This window comes from Oratosquilla oratoria, chromosome 12 (genome assembly GCF_046742065.1).
Source record: "Oratosquilla oratoria isolate Oo_2021 chromosome 12, ASM4674206v1, whole genome shotgun sequence".
Taxonomy (NCBI): domain Eukaryota; kingdom Metazoa; phylum Arthropoda; class Malacostraca; order Stomatopoda; family Squillidae; genus Oratosquilla; species Oratosquilla oratoria.
Window position 1 is genome coordinate 54,708,356 of NC_134788.1, and position 14,979 is coordinate 54,723,334.

Sequence of the window (14,979 nt, forward strand, 5' to 3'; positions counted from 1 at the left end):
TCGTGTAGTAGGAAAGTAGGGAAAGAGGAAAGGGGGAGAATTACTGAGGGAAATGGAAGGAAATGAGGAAGGAGTAGACTTGGCCCAGGCAGACAGGCGAAAGGTAAACAAAAGGCCTCCCGATGATGACGAAATGTCTAATAAAAATGTAAAGATTAGAAGTATAGACAAGAGCAATACAGTAGAAAGTGATGAGAATATTTTCCAGGGATTTAAAGAGGGTGGGGGGGACACAAACCCCCCCTGACTGACAAGACTAGAAGAGGTCGATAAGATGATCGAGGACTTGGAGCGTAGGTTCGGTAATGTTGACAGTATTATACGAAGAGTTGAAAAATTGGAAGAACTAGAGAGGGCGAACAAAAACTTAACTAAGGAAATTGAAGAATTAAAACAACAGTTAAAAGAAGTAAAAGATGAGAATAAAGTCTTAAAGGAGAATAATAAGGAGAACAAGGAGGGTTGGAAAAAAAAATCATGAAAATAGCAAGGTTGCATTCACTGACATAATCAGACAACAAATGAATGAACAAACTGAAAACTCAGTTATTAAAGTGATGAGACAGAAGGAGAATATAGTAAGAGACTTAGCAGACAAAAAGAAATGTATAATTATATTAGGAATGGAAGAGAAACATAACCCAGATAGAACCACAAGAATCAAAGAGGAAAATGAAAAAGTAAGAAATTTACTAGAATTAGTTCAGGAAGATGAACCAGAAATAATGAAACAAATCGAAGAGAAATTCAGGCTAGGGAAATATAGTACAGACAAGACCAGACCAATCAAGATTAAGTTCAGGTCACAAACTACGGCTGAGAATATCTTATCCAAAACAGGGAAACTAGCAACAAGTGAACAATATAAAAAGGTATGGATAAAAAGGGAAATGAATAAAGAGGAAAGAGAGGAAGAAAAACAGAAAAGACTTGAAGCAAAGGAAAAAAACGAGATAAGAACGGAGTCAGAAAAAGAGAGATTCTATTGGATAGTAGTGAATATGAAACTAAAGAAAGTCGACATACAAGAGAAAAACAAAAGGGAAACAGAGAACACAATGGAAGTGGCAGAAAACTAAGAGTGTCTTACACAAATATAGATGGATTAATAACAGGATTGAATGAGCTGAATGATTATTTGAAAGAAAAAGAACCAGACATAATGGGAATTGTAGAAACAAAATTAAAAGGTCCACTACCACCCAACAGTGTAGGACATGATGCATATAATTATTGGATTAGAAACAGAGTGAAAAAGGAAGGGGGTGGAGTTATGTTCCTGACTAAGAAGGATATAAACGTGAAGGGTGTCACATATGGAAAGAATACAGTAGAAATGATAATGATGGAAGTAGAAGACAGAGATAAGAAGAACAGAAAGTTTGTGATAAATTATGTGCCCCCAAAAACAGCATCATGGGAAGAGAGTGAACATAAAAGTATGTTAGAGGACACAAAGATAACATTAAACAATATAATGGAAGAGGGAGGAAAAATAGTTATGATGGGCGACTTTAATTGCAAAGAAATCTGCTGGGAAGAAATGACAGTAAAGGGTGGAGACGGCTCATGGGGAAACGCTCTATTCGAGATGGTTACTGACCATACAATGGATACAGGAGAACACTAGGTATAGAAATGAAGAAGAGCCATCGAAACTAGACCTAGTAATTACATCCGAACCTAGAATAGTGGACAAAATTGAATATAAAACACCAATAGGTAAAAGTGACCACATATTGATTGAACTGGAACTTAATGAAGAAAAATATATGAAAAGAAATGAACAATACAGAAAAGGAAGAATGATGTATGAAAAAACAAACTTTGATAAAATAAGAGAATTCTTTCAAAAGGAAAACTGGGAAGAAATATACATAGAAGAAACAACAGTAGAAATGGAATATTTTGACAAAAATTTACAAAAAAGGAGTGGAAAAGTATGTCCCAAGACAAAAACAAGAAAAAGAATATGTAAAATGCTGGTACAACAAAAGCTGTAGGGAGTTAAAAGACAAAAGAGACAAAGCCTGGACCAGATGGAAAAAAGACAGACCTGAAAAATGGAAAATATATACCTGCTATGGAAATGAATATGTACAAATGTGCAGAGAAGAAAAGAGAAAATATGAAAAAGATATCATAGAAAAGTGTAAAGATCAACCGAAACTATTCTACAGATTTGTAAACAATAAACTGAAAAACAAACAAGACTTGGAGAAATTAAGACAGGAGGGAGTTGAATACACTGAGGAAATGGAAATGGCAGAAATTATGAACAAACATTTTAAATCAGTGTTTACAAGGGAGAACATACAACCTGAAGAGAACGAATGGAAAGAGAAAGTCCCCCCTATGGAAGAAATAGAAGTAACAAAGAATGAAATATTAACACACTTGAGTAATCTTGATGTCAGAAAATCGCATGGACCAGATGAAATAGCAAACTGGATACTAAAAGAATGCAGGAATGAACTGGCAGACAAAATACATAGCATACTAAATAGTTCCTTGAAAGAAGGAAAAGTTCCAGAAGATTGGAAAAAGCAAATATAGTACCTATATACAAAGGAGGAAATAAAGAAGAACCTACCAACTATAGACCAGTCTCTCTAACAAGTACAATAGCAAAAATTTGTGAAAGAATTATCAAAAGTAGATGGGTAAAATATTTAGAAAAAAACAAAGTGTTAAATCCAAGGCAATTTGGATTCAGACAAGGACGATCATGCGTTACCAATTCAATATGTTTCTATTCAAGGCTAATAGATATAATACAGGAAAGAGATGGATGGGCGGACTGTGCATTTTTAGATCTAAAGAAAGCTTTTGACAAAGTACCACATAAGAAGTTGCTTAAGAAATTAGAAACTGAAGGAGGAATACAGGGCAAACTACTAAATTGGATGGAGGACTTTTTGCAAGAAAGAAAAATGAGAGTAGTGATAAGAAACCAACACTCAAAATGGGATGAAGTAATAAGCGGTGTTCCGCAGGGAACAGTTCTGGCCCCAATAATGTTTGCTATATATATTAATGATATGGATGAAGGAATAGAAAGCTATATGAGCTTCTTTGCAGATGATGCAAAACTACTGAAAAGAGTGAAAACTGAAGAAGATTGTGAATCACTACAGAGAGATCTAAATAAAGTACAAGAATGGAGTAGGAAATGGGAGATGGAGTTCCATACAAAAAAGTGTAGTATAATGGAATTTGGAAAAAGCAAAAACAGAATAACAGGAGCATATAAATTGGGAGAAGAAGGAATAGAAAAAGTAGAAAATGAGAAGGACCTGGGAGTTATTGTTATGAATAATATGTCACCTGAGAAACATATAAATAAGATTTTTGGAGAGACTTATAATCTAATAAGAACAATCAAAGTTGCATTTACATACCTGGATGAAGAAATGGTGAAGAAAATCCTAATCACCCTGATAAGACCAAGATTGGAATATGCAGCAACGATATGGTCACCAAGTACAAAAAAATGTATAAAAAAACTTGAAAGAATACTAAGAGCAATTACAAAATTGGCACCAACACTCTCAAAACTATCATATGAAGAGAGACTAGCAAAACTTGAACTACAGACACTAGAGCAAAGAAGAGAGAGAGGAGATTTGATAGCTATTTACAGAATCATGAAAGGCATAGAAATTACTGATAGAGAGAATCTGATAAAATGGGATGACAGAAATACAAGAGGACATGGAAAGAAAATTAAAAAAGACAGCTATAGAAGAGATTTGAAAAAGAACAGCTTTCCTCACAGAGTAATAGACAGTTGGAACAAGTTAGATGAGAAAGTGGTGTGTGCAAAACCAATATATGAATTTAAAAATAGTTTAGATAAAATGAGATATGAAGACGGGACCCCACGAGCATAGCTCCCCTTCCCGTAAAATACAACTAGGTAAATACACCCATCTCCCCACCCACAAGAGTTGGAGTAACACCCTGCAGTGCAGTGATACTGAAATTATTTCAGCCCTGAGCAGGAGTCAAACACGGACTGCCGTAGTGGCAGGCATGAACTCTAACCACAGTGCCACGAGGTGTGTGTGTGTGTGTGTGTGTATTTACCTAGTTGTATTTTACGGGAAGGGGAGCTATGCTCGTGGTGTCCCGTCTTCATATCTCATTTTATCTAAACTATTTTTAAATTCATATATTGTTTTTGCACACACCACTTTCTCATCTAACTTGTTCCAACTGTCTATTACTCTGTGAGGAAAGCTGTTCTTTTTCAAATCTCTTCTATAGCTGTCTTTTTTAATTTTCTTTCCATGTCCTCTTGTATTTCTGTCATCCCATTTTATCAGATTCTCTCTATCAGTAATTTCTATGCCTTTCATGATTCTGTAAATAGCTATCAAATCTCCTCTCTCTCTTCTTTGCTCTAGTGTCTGTAGTTCAAGTTTTGCTAGTCTCTCTTCATATGATAGTTTTGAGAGTGTTGGTGCCAATTTTGTAATTGCTCTTTGTATTCTTTCAAGTTTTTTTTAATACATTTTTTTTGTACTTGGTGACCATATTGGTGTGTGTGTGTGTGTGTGTGTGTGTAAAGACCAGATATATAGTGCTGCTGGAGATCCTGTGCAAGTGGGTGGCTCTCTTTTCAGTACTTTTTTTTTTTTTTTTTTTTAGAAATGCACATCTATGCAATATAGCAATAGAAAATTAAATAATAACTTTGTAAATTATAATACATCACAACACAATATCTTTTTCTTGGCAGAAATCAATAACAGAAAAAAAGGCTACAAGTGACACACTAATGAACAGAATAACAACTATGACTGCTTGAGATACCATCTTTGTTGTGATAGATGCAAAGGTCAAAGAAATAAAAGTATGATATATTCGTCTAACGTAACCAGCATTTAGTAATGTGGTACATGTAATTCTAGAGGTCATCAAGGTCGTTGTCATTATCAGGGATGTTGATGGCCTGTTTTGTCATCCGATTTGACTGCTAGGGGTAGAGTTTCATAGCTTGAAGAAAATCATGAAGGATTACAAAGGATTACAAAGGCGGAGCATGCCGACAGGAGACCTTTTGGTCTATAACTAGGTTGGATGCAAAAAAATATATATATATATGAATGATAAAAAAATATATAGAATAAAAATTATACTAATATAAATAATAATAAATAATACACAGGTATAAATAAACAAACAGGTAAATAGTAATAATAAACTGATATATAAGTAATAAATATGGAAATCAAACAAATAATAACAAACAAATAATCAAATAATATAAAATAAATGGCAGTCATTACAGCACCTTGCTTATATGTTTATCTAAACAAATCTTAAAGCTTCGAACTGAACTCCATCTCAGTTCCTTAGCACTGTTTTAAAAATATGTAGCTTGGTGACATCACTTGGAGAGGGAGAACACCCAGTACACACCATCAGCACCATTGTCAAACTGACACTGACAGGATTGGAGAGAAGACAATATGGCATCTCGAACCTATTGTCACAACTCCACTCAGTAGTGTATTTGCTTAAAACATTTTTTTCTTATTGATCTCCACCAAGAAAAGCATATATTACATTGATGTATTACAAGTTACAAAAGTGAATATTTCATTTTCTATTGTTATATAGGTGAGTAGTTCTAGAAAAAAATAGAAATCTTTATTTGCTTGATAATTATACTTATCTTATGGTCACTAGCTAGTGCACACCATATGGAATCATTGAGTGACATACATTGGGCCCACTGGATATAGAAACAATGATAATGGGGATGGCAGGATTTGGTTAAGTCCTGCAGGGTTCTGGCATCTTCTAAAATGATCACAGCACCCCTGGTAAAGACAATCCAGTTCTATTCCAGTATCACACATGCGTTTTACACTTTTTTTTTCCCATTTAAATGATTTTTTTCTATAGGATGATTATGTTAGGTTAGGCTAGAATATATTAGGTTAGGAGCTATTGGGTATTGTAGATTTCATGTTATATATCCATGTTTGCACGATTCTGGAACTTATCCTTTTCTTTTTGCATCTGAAAGATCTATTTCTCCTATAGAATGGTTATGTTAGGTTAGGAGTTACTGAAAAACAAGTTTCATGTCAAATATCCGTGTTTGTGCGACTCTGGAATCTTCCTTTTTACAATTTTTCAGCTTGAATGTTGAATTGCAATTTTCTCAAAATCCAATCACTTTTTTCATCTTAAAGACTTAAAAGAAACCTGTTCTGCATATCTTTATTGTATACCACACTCCTGGAGAGTAACAGTATAGTTTTGTTATAAAACCATAAACACCCACATTCATTCTATACAGGTAGTTGTCGACTTACGACCGAGTTCGGTTCCGACAGACAGGTCGTAAGTAGATCTGGACGCAAGTTGGTCTTTATATATATATATACAGTATATATTACCCTTTAGATATTTTTGTTACTGTATATATATATTGTATATTATATTTAGCATACTGAAATAATCTTAGCATCTTTGAACTATGCTGTATAGTATTTTTCATCCTCTTTATAATCTTATCCAATTTTCTTTGGGAAACGTAGCCTAGGCCTAAGCATACTGAATAAAATCATATCTTTAACCTATGATATCTAATACTGTACGAGTATTTTCTAACCTTTTTATTATTTTACCATCAGACTTTCTTTAGGAAACGTATGCATACTGAATAAAATCTTATTATCTTTGACCTACGTTGTTTAATATCTATTAACTTTTTTATAATTTTCGTTAGGAAACATAGCCTAGGCCTACGCATACTGAATAGGCCTGTCATCTTTGACCTACAAATACTTTTTTGTTGGTTACATTAAAATCACTGCAAGGCAAAATTAGGAAAAAAATTATTTCAAGACACATTCTTTTCGTTTACGTACTGTACCGAAAATATTGTTATCGACAACAGACTAGGCATAAACAAAATTTACTGTTACATTTTATTAATCGCAAAACATAAAAATACAAAATGCTGTACCGAACATATTGTTATCGACAACAGACTAGGCATAAAAAAAGTTTTACTGTTACATTTTATTAATTGCAAAACATATAAAAATACAAAATGCAAGGCAAAATTAGGATTTTTTTTTATTTCAAAACACAATCTTTCCATTTACGTACTGTACAGAACGTATTGTTATCGACAAAGTAGCCTAGGCATGAAATAAAGTTTTATTGTTACATTTTATTGATTGCAAAACATATAAAAATGCAAAAAATACAAAATGTAATCCAAAATTAGGAAACATTTTACTTCAAACAAAAAAATTGAAAGAATATTTAGCTGGCTGGGATGCCGACGTTGTCGGCAGCCTGCCAAAACTATCGTACTTGCGTCTCGGGGCGTGCGGAGTAATTGTTCAGCGCTGCCAGGCATAACATTGCAATTCTATTACTCTATTAAATGTTAAATATTATTGCACTATCTCGTGGTCGTAAAGTCGATCAGTCGTAAGTCGCATAGGTCATAAGTCGACGACTACCTGTATATGATATACAAATTTATTAGAGATTACAAATTATATTCTATCTCTGGTAATCGTTTTATGACCGAGTATTCAACCAAATGTCATGATTGATTAAAAATTGGTATAAACACGAATAGGCTGTGAACTTGCCTCATTCCTCTGCTTCCTCCATGGTTTTTCCGACATGCCTCGTAGTTGCCTTAAAATAAAGACAATTTGAAAGGCTTAAAATAAATTGGATACTATGTTATTAAAGATAATGATACAACCTCAATGTCATGAAACTGTCACTTGTCAGGAATGCACTGTGGCCAGACCATTGTCTTGCAATGTGGTGAATACAACATATTACTGTCAGGCCCTACATGTAACACAACCTTCAGACTACCTTGCAATGCCAATGGGTCAGTAACTCAAGTAATTGCCAAATGGCCAACTTCATGAAGCTTTGTTTTTAAAGCTATGTCTATGTCTAATCTTTTCTGAAGGCCAAGGTAGTGCATTTACATGTACCATGTGTAATGTATATCAAAAACCTACCCCTGCATACAACAAGTGTACAACATGAGGAACACAACTGAATCTATTCAACTCACATGCTTGATGAATAACCCTTACTTCATACGTTTCCCATCCTTGTAACGGATCTGCCTGTTCTCGTACTGCCGCCCTGCGCAATTTCGATTCTCTATGTTTGCTCGGCCAGTAACAACATGACTTTTTCTCCTTTGCAAAGATCAATTTTGTTGGGACCATGTCTACATTAACCTCATCCACAAATACCACTACAGAATACATTTTATCTTCACCTACAATACAGAAAGGTACCCGCTGTCAGATTACTTGCAACTATCAATAAACATGGAAATTTGACAACTTCACCTTCCATGTATAGCACCAAAACCGAGAACTAATGGATGAGGACTAAGAAGTTTCATTCTTGTTCAAGCGACTCCAAGCAATTTATCATATACAGCAACATTCAAAGGCATTGTGATGATCTAGGCCTATATCACATGGCTCCTACAAAATTTTAGTTAGCAACAAGAGTCCAACCCTGCAATTTAGGTTGTGAAAATTAACCCAAGTGTCCATATCACCACAGACAGTAGTGAAGACAAAAATGACAGACAATGGTGAAAAAATGACCAGATGGCATGTCTGGAGATACTGAGAGCTGAAACTACTAACTTCCATTACACGTAAACACACAATTTTTACATGCACCTACTCTAACCAACAGACTTAGTATAGGCCTATATTGGGAGAGGGATAAAAATATGTAAGTGCTCTTCAGATTCATCAAAGGTACATGTACATCATATACCGGGCACATACATGTACTGACACTATTGTTCACAAAATGCATTTTTTATAAACGGGCATGCATGCTCTGATATCACATTGACGTTTACCAATAACATGAATAATAAGACGAGAAATTTGCCCATCCAGGTAAAAGAAAAGTTTTAAAATTTAAAGATATCTATCCATAAACATGTAACCTTAAATTAAATGGAGTGCAAAAACGGGATGCAAACCCATTCATCATATGGGGAAAAACAAAAACAAAACAAAAAAACTTAGCTGTGACATCCCTGAACAGGTACAGTGCCAAGCTCACTAGACAATTTGGAAATCCTGCAAATTCAGTGGATAGGTAAAAAAAAGCTATTTTCTTGGTGAGCTTGTTTACAATGAGGTAGTAGCAAGATTCATTCTGAAATCAAGTGCACGGATGGATGGATGGATGGATGGATGGGGGGGGGGGCTTTCTTCTGTACCACACAGCAGTCAGCATTAATCAGGGTGACCTAGGCCTAGGCTACATGCATCCCTACATAAACATGTTGAAACTAGAACGCTAGACCCTAGGCCTAGGCTACCTACATGCATCCCTACATAAACATGTTCAAACTAGAACGCTAGACCTAAATAGTTGTTTACGTTGTGTGAATGTACTCAGTACTCTCCAACAGCAATCATAGCAGTGTGACTAATCATTCGGCCTACATAACCTTGCATGCCTACACTCGCGCTGAGCAAGCATTACCAAGTCTCGTTGCACGCATGGAAGACACAGGCTTCGATCATGAAGGTATAAACAGGACTAATTCAAATCAGAGCATATAGTAAATTACGATGAATCGTCAAAAGGATGATCCCAAGAACCATAGTGACTAAAAAGGCAAGACGTCCATTACTTTACCAGAGAAAACTTACAGAATTTGACGTGCTGAAGCAGTTCACTCTCACGGACTTTTCAAAAAATGGCGCACTGGCGGACTGCGGTTTGGTGGCGCGATTCGAACAGTTTAACAAATTACATGATTTCGCGTAGGTTTGAAATCAAATGTCAACATAAAGGTATTTCAAAATATGAAAAAACCTGTGACTAAACAACTGTAGGACTAGAGGTGGAAAATACGTAGCATGCTTTACCACATTCGGAAACTGTCAGATTTGATCGGCACCCTCCGAGTCGTCAATAGGATCCCCGCGATCGACTGCATGATGACATATTGATGATAGGGATCGAGGCTTAGCTTTAGTTAGGCCTATTTTGAGCGGAATAATTACATTATTTTTACAGTTGATACTACTTACAACCACGTGCCCAGAAATACAGACTACTGGTAGGAATATGTTTCTATTTAAAGACGATAGAGGAACAGGTATAATATGAAAATAGTAGTTTTCAAACTCTGAATAACTTAGACAGATGTATCATTAGGAACATTAAAAACCTGGAGTTTCTCTTTCCGGTCCGCTTATGTGCGATATTTTTAATATTGACAACTACAAGCACCCGGCTCCGCCGGACCTGGCTGGATTATTTCTGCAGCTTTGTCTGTGTTACGATGTGTGCATGTGATTGTTATGTCGTCTGCGTAGGAAGAGATTTGTATTTCTGAGGTGTCTGGCGTGGGTAAGTCATGCATGTATAGATTAAATAATGTGGGGGATAGAACTGAGCCCTGTGGTACTCCGTTCTTAATGTTTCTGATGTGCGATGATTGGCCATTATATGACACATGAGCATTCCTGCCTGCCAGATAATTGGCCAGCCATCTTTTGGTGTTATTGTGCATGTCTGTGTTATATATTTTATTTGTTAGGTTGTGGCGGGGGATAGCATCAAAAGCTTTACTAATGTCCAATGTTATAAGAAGTGTTCTGTGGTGGGGCCTATCTGAATTGATGCCATCAAAAATTCTTTGTGTGAGGTTTGTCAGAAGAGTGTTTGTGGAGTGTAGTGGCCTAAAGCCGTGTTGTGAGTCAGCAAGGGGAATATATGGTGTGACAAGTTTAAGTATTAGGCGTTCAATGACTTTAGAGGGGGTGCAGAGAAGTGTGATTGGGCGGTGCGATGTTGGGATTGTTGGGTCTTTGTTCGGTTTTGGCATGGTGATTATTTTACCATGCTTCCAGATGTCGGGTATAGTGTTGTGTGAATAGCTGTAGTTTGCAATGTTTGTGAGTGCGTGTATACCTTGTGGTCCAATGTGTTTTAGGTGGATGTTGCTTATGTTATCAGGGCCACAGGCAGATGAGTGCTTGAGATTATGCATTATGAGTTTTGTCTGACTGTCTATGAAGGGTGTATAGTCTGAGTCTGTGGGGAAGTCTTTCTTACGTCGAATGGTGCGTCGGTCGTCAGGGTGAGATGTAAGATGGCTCGTCTGTGCAAAATGACGTATGAGTGCGTTTGCTTGTTGTCTGTTTGAGGGTAGATTATCTGTTGTTGTGATTATTGCTGCGTGAGAGCGTGTAGTGTTAGTGTTGGATAGTGTGATGCTGTTGAGTGTTTTGTACAATTTGCTGGTGTTTGTTTTGTGATCAAGTGTATTGATAAAGTTTTGCCAATTTTGTGTTTTTTGTTCATGTATTTTATTGGCAATCACAGTGTTTAGTGTTTGTATTTGGTCTGCTATGTTTTGAGGGATAGGTGTGGGGGTATCGTGTTTAAGTGTGTCACGTTGTCTGATGAGGTCTTGGATTTCTGGTGTGAAGTTGGGGTTGTGTGATTTTCTGTTGCCTCTAGGGATGTATCTCTTGTCAGCGTTTTGTATGATTGTATTAAAAGCGTGCACAGCATTGTTTATGTTTGTGATTGGTGTACTGTTAAGTGTTTCAAAATGTTGTTCTGTCTCTTCAGTAAAGGCTTCCCAGTTAGCTCTCTTGTAATTGGTGTAAGTGTGTCTGTGGCCAGCTGGGGTGCATCTTGTTTTGGTGGTGATGATGATTGGAAGGTGGTCAGAGCCAAGGGCTCCGACCACTCTCCATGATGTTGTTGGGGTTAGGCAGGGGGAGCAAAAGGTGATATCAGGAGAGGAGGGAGTGTAGAGGGCTTGGTATGGGATATGTGTATGATTATGCGTGTTGTTCATGATAGTCAATGAGTCGAATTGAGTCTGTATATCAAGCCCTCTGTCTGTGTCAGGGTTGTCGACAAACCAGGCAGACGACTTGGCGTTGAAGTCACCACCCATGATCAGGTTGGGGATTGAGGTTAGTTGGCTGAGTTGAGGTCTGAAGGTGTTTGGAACTGTGGGGGATGATTGGGGGGGGGAATGTACATGTTAACTATTGTTAGTGTTGAATTGTTGCCTGTGCGGATACGAATGGATTGGGTTTCTGTTGTGTTATCTGTGGTAGGGAGGAGAATTTTGGTTGTGGCACTTGTGTCCACAAAACAGATGGAATGGTGAATCAGGGTGATGAGTCCACCGCCATTGCCGTCAGTCCGGTCTTGTCTGATGGTGGTGTAATTATGAAATGATGGTGTTTTGTGTGAGTGTCTTAATTTTGTTTCTTGTAAAATTGCAATGTGTATGTTGTGTTGTTTAAGAAAGTGTTCAAGTTCATGTTTTTTAGTGTTAATACCGTCAATGTTGTGTTGTAATATGTTGATGTTGTGTGTTTTGTATGTGTTGTATGTTGCCGTTTGGGGTTGAGGTTGGGGTGGTAGTGGGGAAGGTGTAGGATCTGGGTCAGAGGGGGGGAAAGGAGAGATCGGGGACAGAGGAAGGGGAGTACTAATCGGGGGTAAGGGCAAAGGGAAATTGGGAGTGGGTAAGGGTGTTGGCTGTGGTTGGGGAGGTGGGATTGGGGTTACTGGAGGGCAGGTAGAACATGTCCAAGTGTTTGTGTATTGGTTTGTGTCAGCAAGTGTTGTACAAGTGAGGTGGGCCCAGTTTTTGCACATATTGCACTGAACTGAGCCCCTTGTCTGTCTGCTCGAAGTAATGGGTTTAGAGCATGTTGGGCATGTGTATTTTGTGGTGGGCCCAGGATTGCTCTCTACATCTCCGGCTAAAAGTAGAAGAAGAGGGGTGATCGCCGGAAAATGACCCCTCAGTGCAGAAAAAACGTAACATTGTGTGTTGGAAAAAAAGGATTGTGGTACTCCCCCAGGTAGGCGTAGTTCCTCCTTGGGGATCGGTGCCATCTGCGTAGAGCTGATGGCCAGGGGTGGTTGCTGCTGATTGGCCCCCAACTCTTGGGGTTGGGGGGTGGTCCCACGACGTAGACGTTGCAGCTCCAGGACCACATGGTTCATCACAAACAGACTCAAAATAGCTCCAACCAAATCTACAGCAACACTTCTCACCAACTGGACAAAAGAACACAAATACATACCTCATCTCTACATCAACAACACTCTAATACCACACACAAACACACCGAAAATTCTTGGTGTAACATACGATACATCCATGTCTTTCAAACAACACCTCACAAACATAAAAAACAAATGCACACCTAGACTTAACGCACTTAAGTCAATCACAGGAACAACATTTGGACAAAACAAAGAAACTAATATAACAATATACAAACAATGCATACGCTCAGTGATGAATTATGCGAGTCCTGCATGGGCTCCTAATCTCAGTGAGACACACCACAACACCCTTCAAATCATACAAAACAAAGCCCTAAAAACAATTACAGGCTGCACAAATACATCACCTACAGACCATTTACACCATGAAACAAAAGTCCTCAAAGTCAAGGACCACCTCGACATGAGAGGCACACAAACACTTGCTGCAGCCACCACAAACACATCACACCCGCTACACTACATAGCAGAACACCCACACACACCAAGAAACATTAAAACTACACCCAAAGACCTTTATTACGCACAGATACTCTCTTCTCTTCCTCCACAACCACCAAATACCAGCCTCCGGAAACATATTCATAATCATATCACTCACCGCTCCATTAACACACTGAAAGACAACACACTGCTGCATGCCAGACCCCCTGATATCCACCCTTCTGAATCCTCTCTCCCACGAAAGGACAGAGTCCACTTGGCCAGACTGCGATGCGGTCACCACCCAGCACTTCTTAGCTACCAGAAGAGGCTGGACGACCGTGTTGTGAACAGCTGCCCAGGATGTAACACTTCACCCCATACCATACAACACATAATGGAAGACTGCATTATACACAATCATGCACGCAAACAACACAACATACACTCTATAAAGGATTTGTGGGAAAACCCAGTTTCGGCTGTGGCCTTCCTTGGGGAGACGGGACTGCTCGGACAGACAGTCTAGGGAACGACAACAACAACAACAACAACGCCAGGTGTGCTTGGCCTTCGGCGAGGCGGGCTCCGCCCGCGGGTGCTTCGCACCCAGCCCTTCGGGCATTGATGATACACATAAAAAAGTTAATAAAACCAAAGATTTTCATCTGCCTTTTACTTAAAACACCTTAGAACTATACATTTAATGTAGTTTCTTCTTTTTTCTCTTGGGTGTGAGTTCTTCTTCGCTGTCCTCTTCTTCGCTGCTATTCTTTCTCTTTACGAAATCCTTCAACATGGTTTTAATCTCATCTATTTCGTAGACAATCTTTTCAAATCTTTCTTCGTTTTTGGTATCCTTAGCTCCGATCTTCTCCTCAATCTTCTCCTCAATCTTCTCTCCAATCTTCTCTTCGATTTCTTCAATTTTATCCTCCATTTCCCCTCGACTCAAGTAGTTCTGTTCTTCGAAGAGTTCTTCTGGTAAGATCGTCGCAGCTACTTCTCCTTCTGTTTTCTCGAACACAGAACGTGATATGCTGACTATGGATTGATCGGGTTCCTCTTCTGGTATCCTTGAGGTTTCAGAGTTATCTTCAAAGATTAAATCCTCCAAAGAAGAAACTTTACTTTTATCCACATCACAGAACACCTCTTCATAAACGCAATTCACCCAAGGTCTCAACTCGTATTCTTCCCCTTTCTTTGTATATCCTGGAAAAACTATGAGGGAATCGTGGCTTGTAACTCTAGAACACGCTACGTATAGTTGACCGTGTGCGAAGCACTGTGATGAATCCAGTAGCACACCACACTTCTCAAACGTCTGCCCCTGGGACTTATTTATTGTCATAGCGTAACAGAGTTTGACAGGGAACTGGTATCTCTTGAAGGCTACAGGGGTGTCTGTTGCCTCTAAAGTAACTCTAGGAAGTAAGATCTGTG

General features: G+C 38.1%; 2 protein-coding genes across 7 annotated transcripts in view; one reads left to right on the top strand and one right to left on the bottom strand.

Moving 5' to 3' along the window:
* The window catches only part of LOC143031796 (uncharacterized), a 41,663-nt gene extending 31,686 nt beyond the window's left edge, over nucleotides 1-9,977 (bottom strand). For 3 of the 6 annotated variants that reach the window (XM_076196083.1, XM_076196084.1, XM_076196085.1), the window contains exons 1-2: nucleotides 8,078-8,890; nucleotides 7,632-7,680 (exon numbers count right to left, since the gene is read on the bottom strand). In XM_076196083.1, the coding sequence (XP_076052198.1) occupies nucleotides 7,632-7,680; nucleotides 8,078-8,279 (251 nt within the window). In that variant the 5' untranslated portion in view covers nucleotides 8,280-8,890. Of the gene's footprint in view, nucleotides 1-7,631; nucleotides 7,681-8,077; nucleotides 8,891-9,704 lie in introns of those variants that run through there. The other 3 variants (XM_076196080.1, XM_076196079.1, XM_076196082.1) reach the window with 2 other exon arrangements.
* A 335-nt stretch (nucleotides 9,978-10,312) lies between these two features.
* On the top strand, nucleotides 10,313-14,082 carry LOC143030778 (uncharacterized). Its single transcript, XM_076193993.1, has 2 exons — nucleotides 10,313-10,600; nucleotides 13,440-14,082. Exons 1-2 carry the CDS (start codon nucleotides 10,495-10,497, stop codon nucleotides 14,060-14,062), a joined length of 729 nt encoding a protein of 242 aa, XP_076050108.1. The 5' UTR covers nucleotides 10,313-10,494; the 3' UTR covers nucleotides 14,063-14,082.
* The last annotated feature ends 897 nt before the right edge of the window (nucleotides 14,083-14,979 follow it).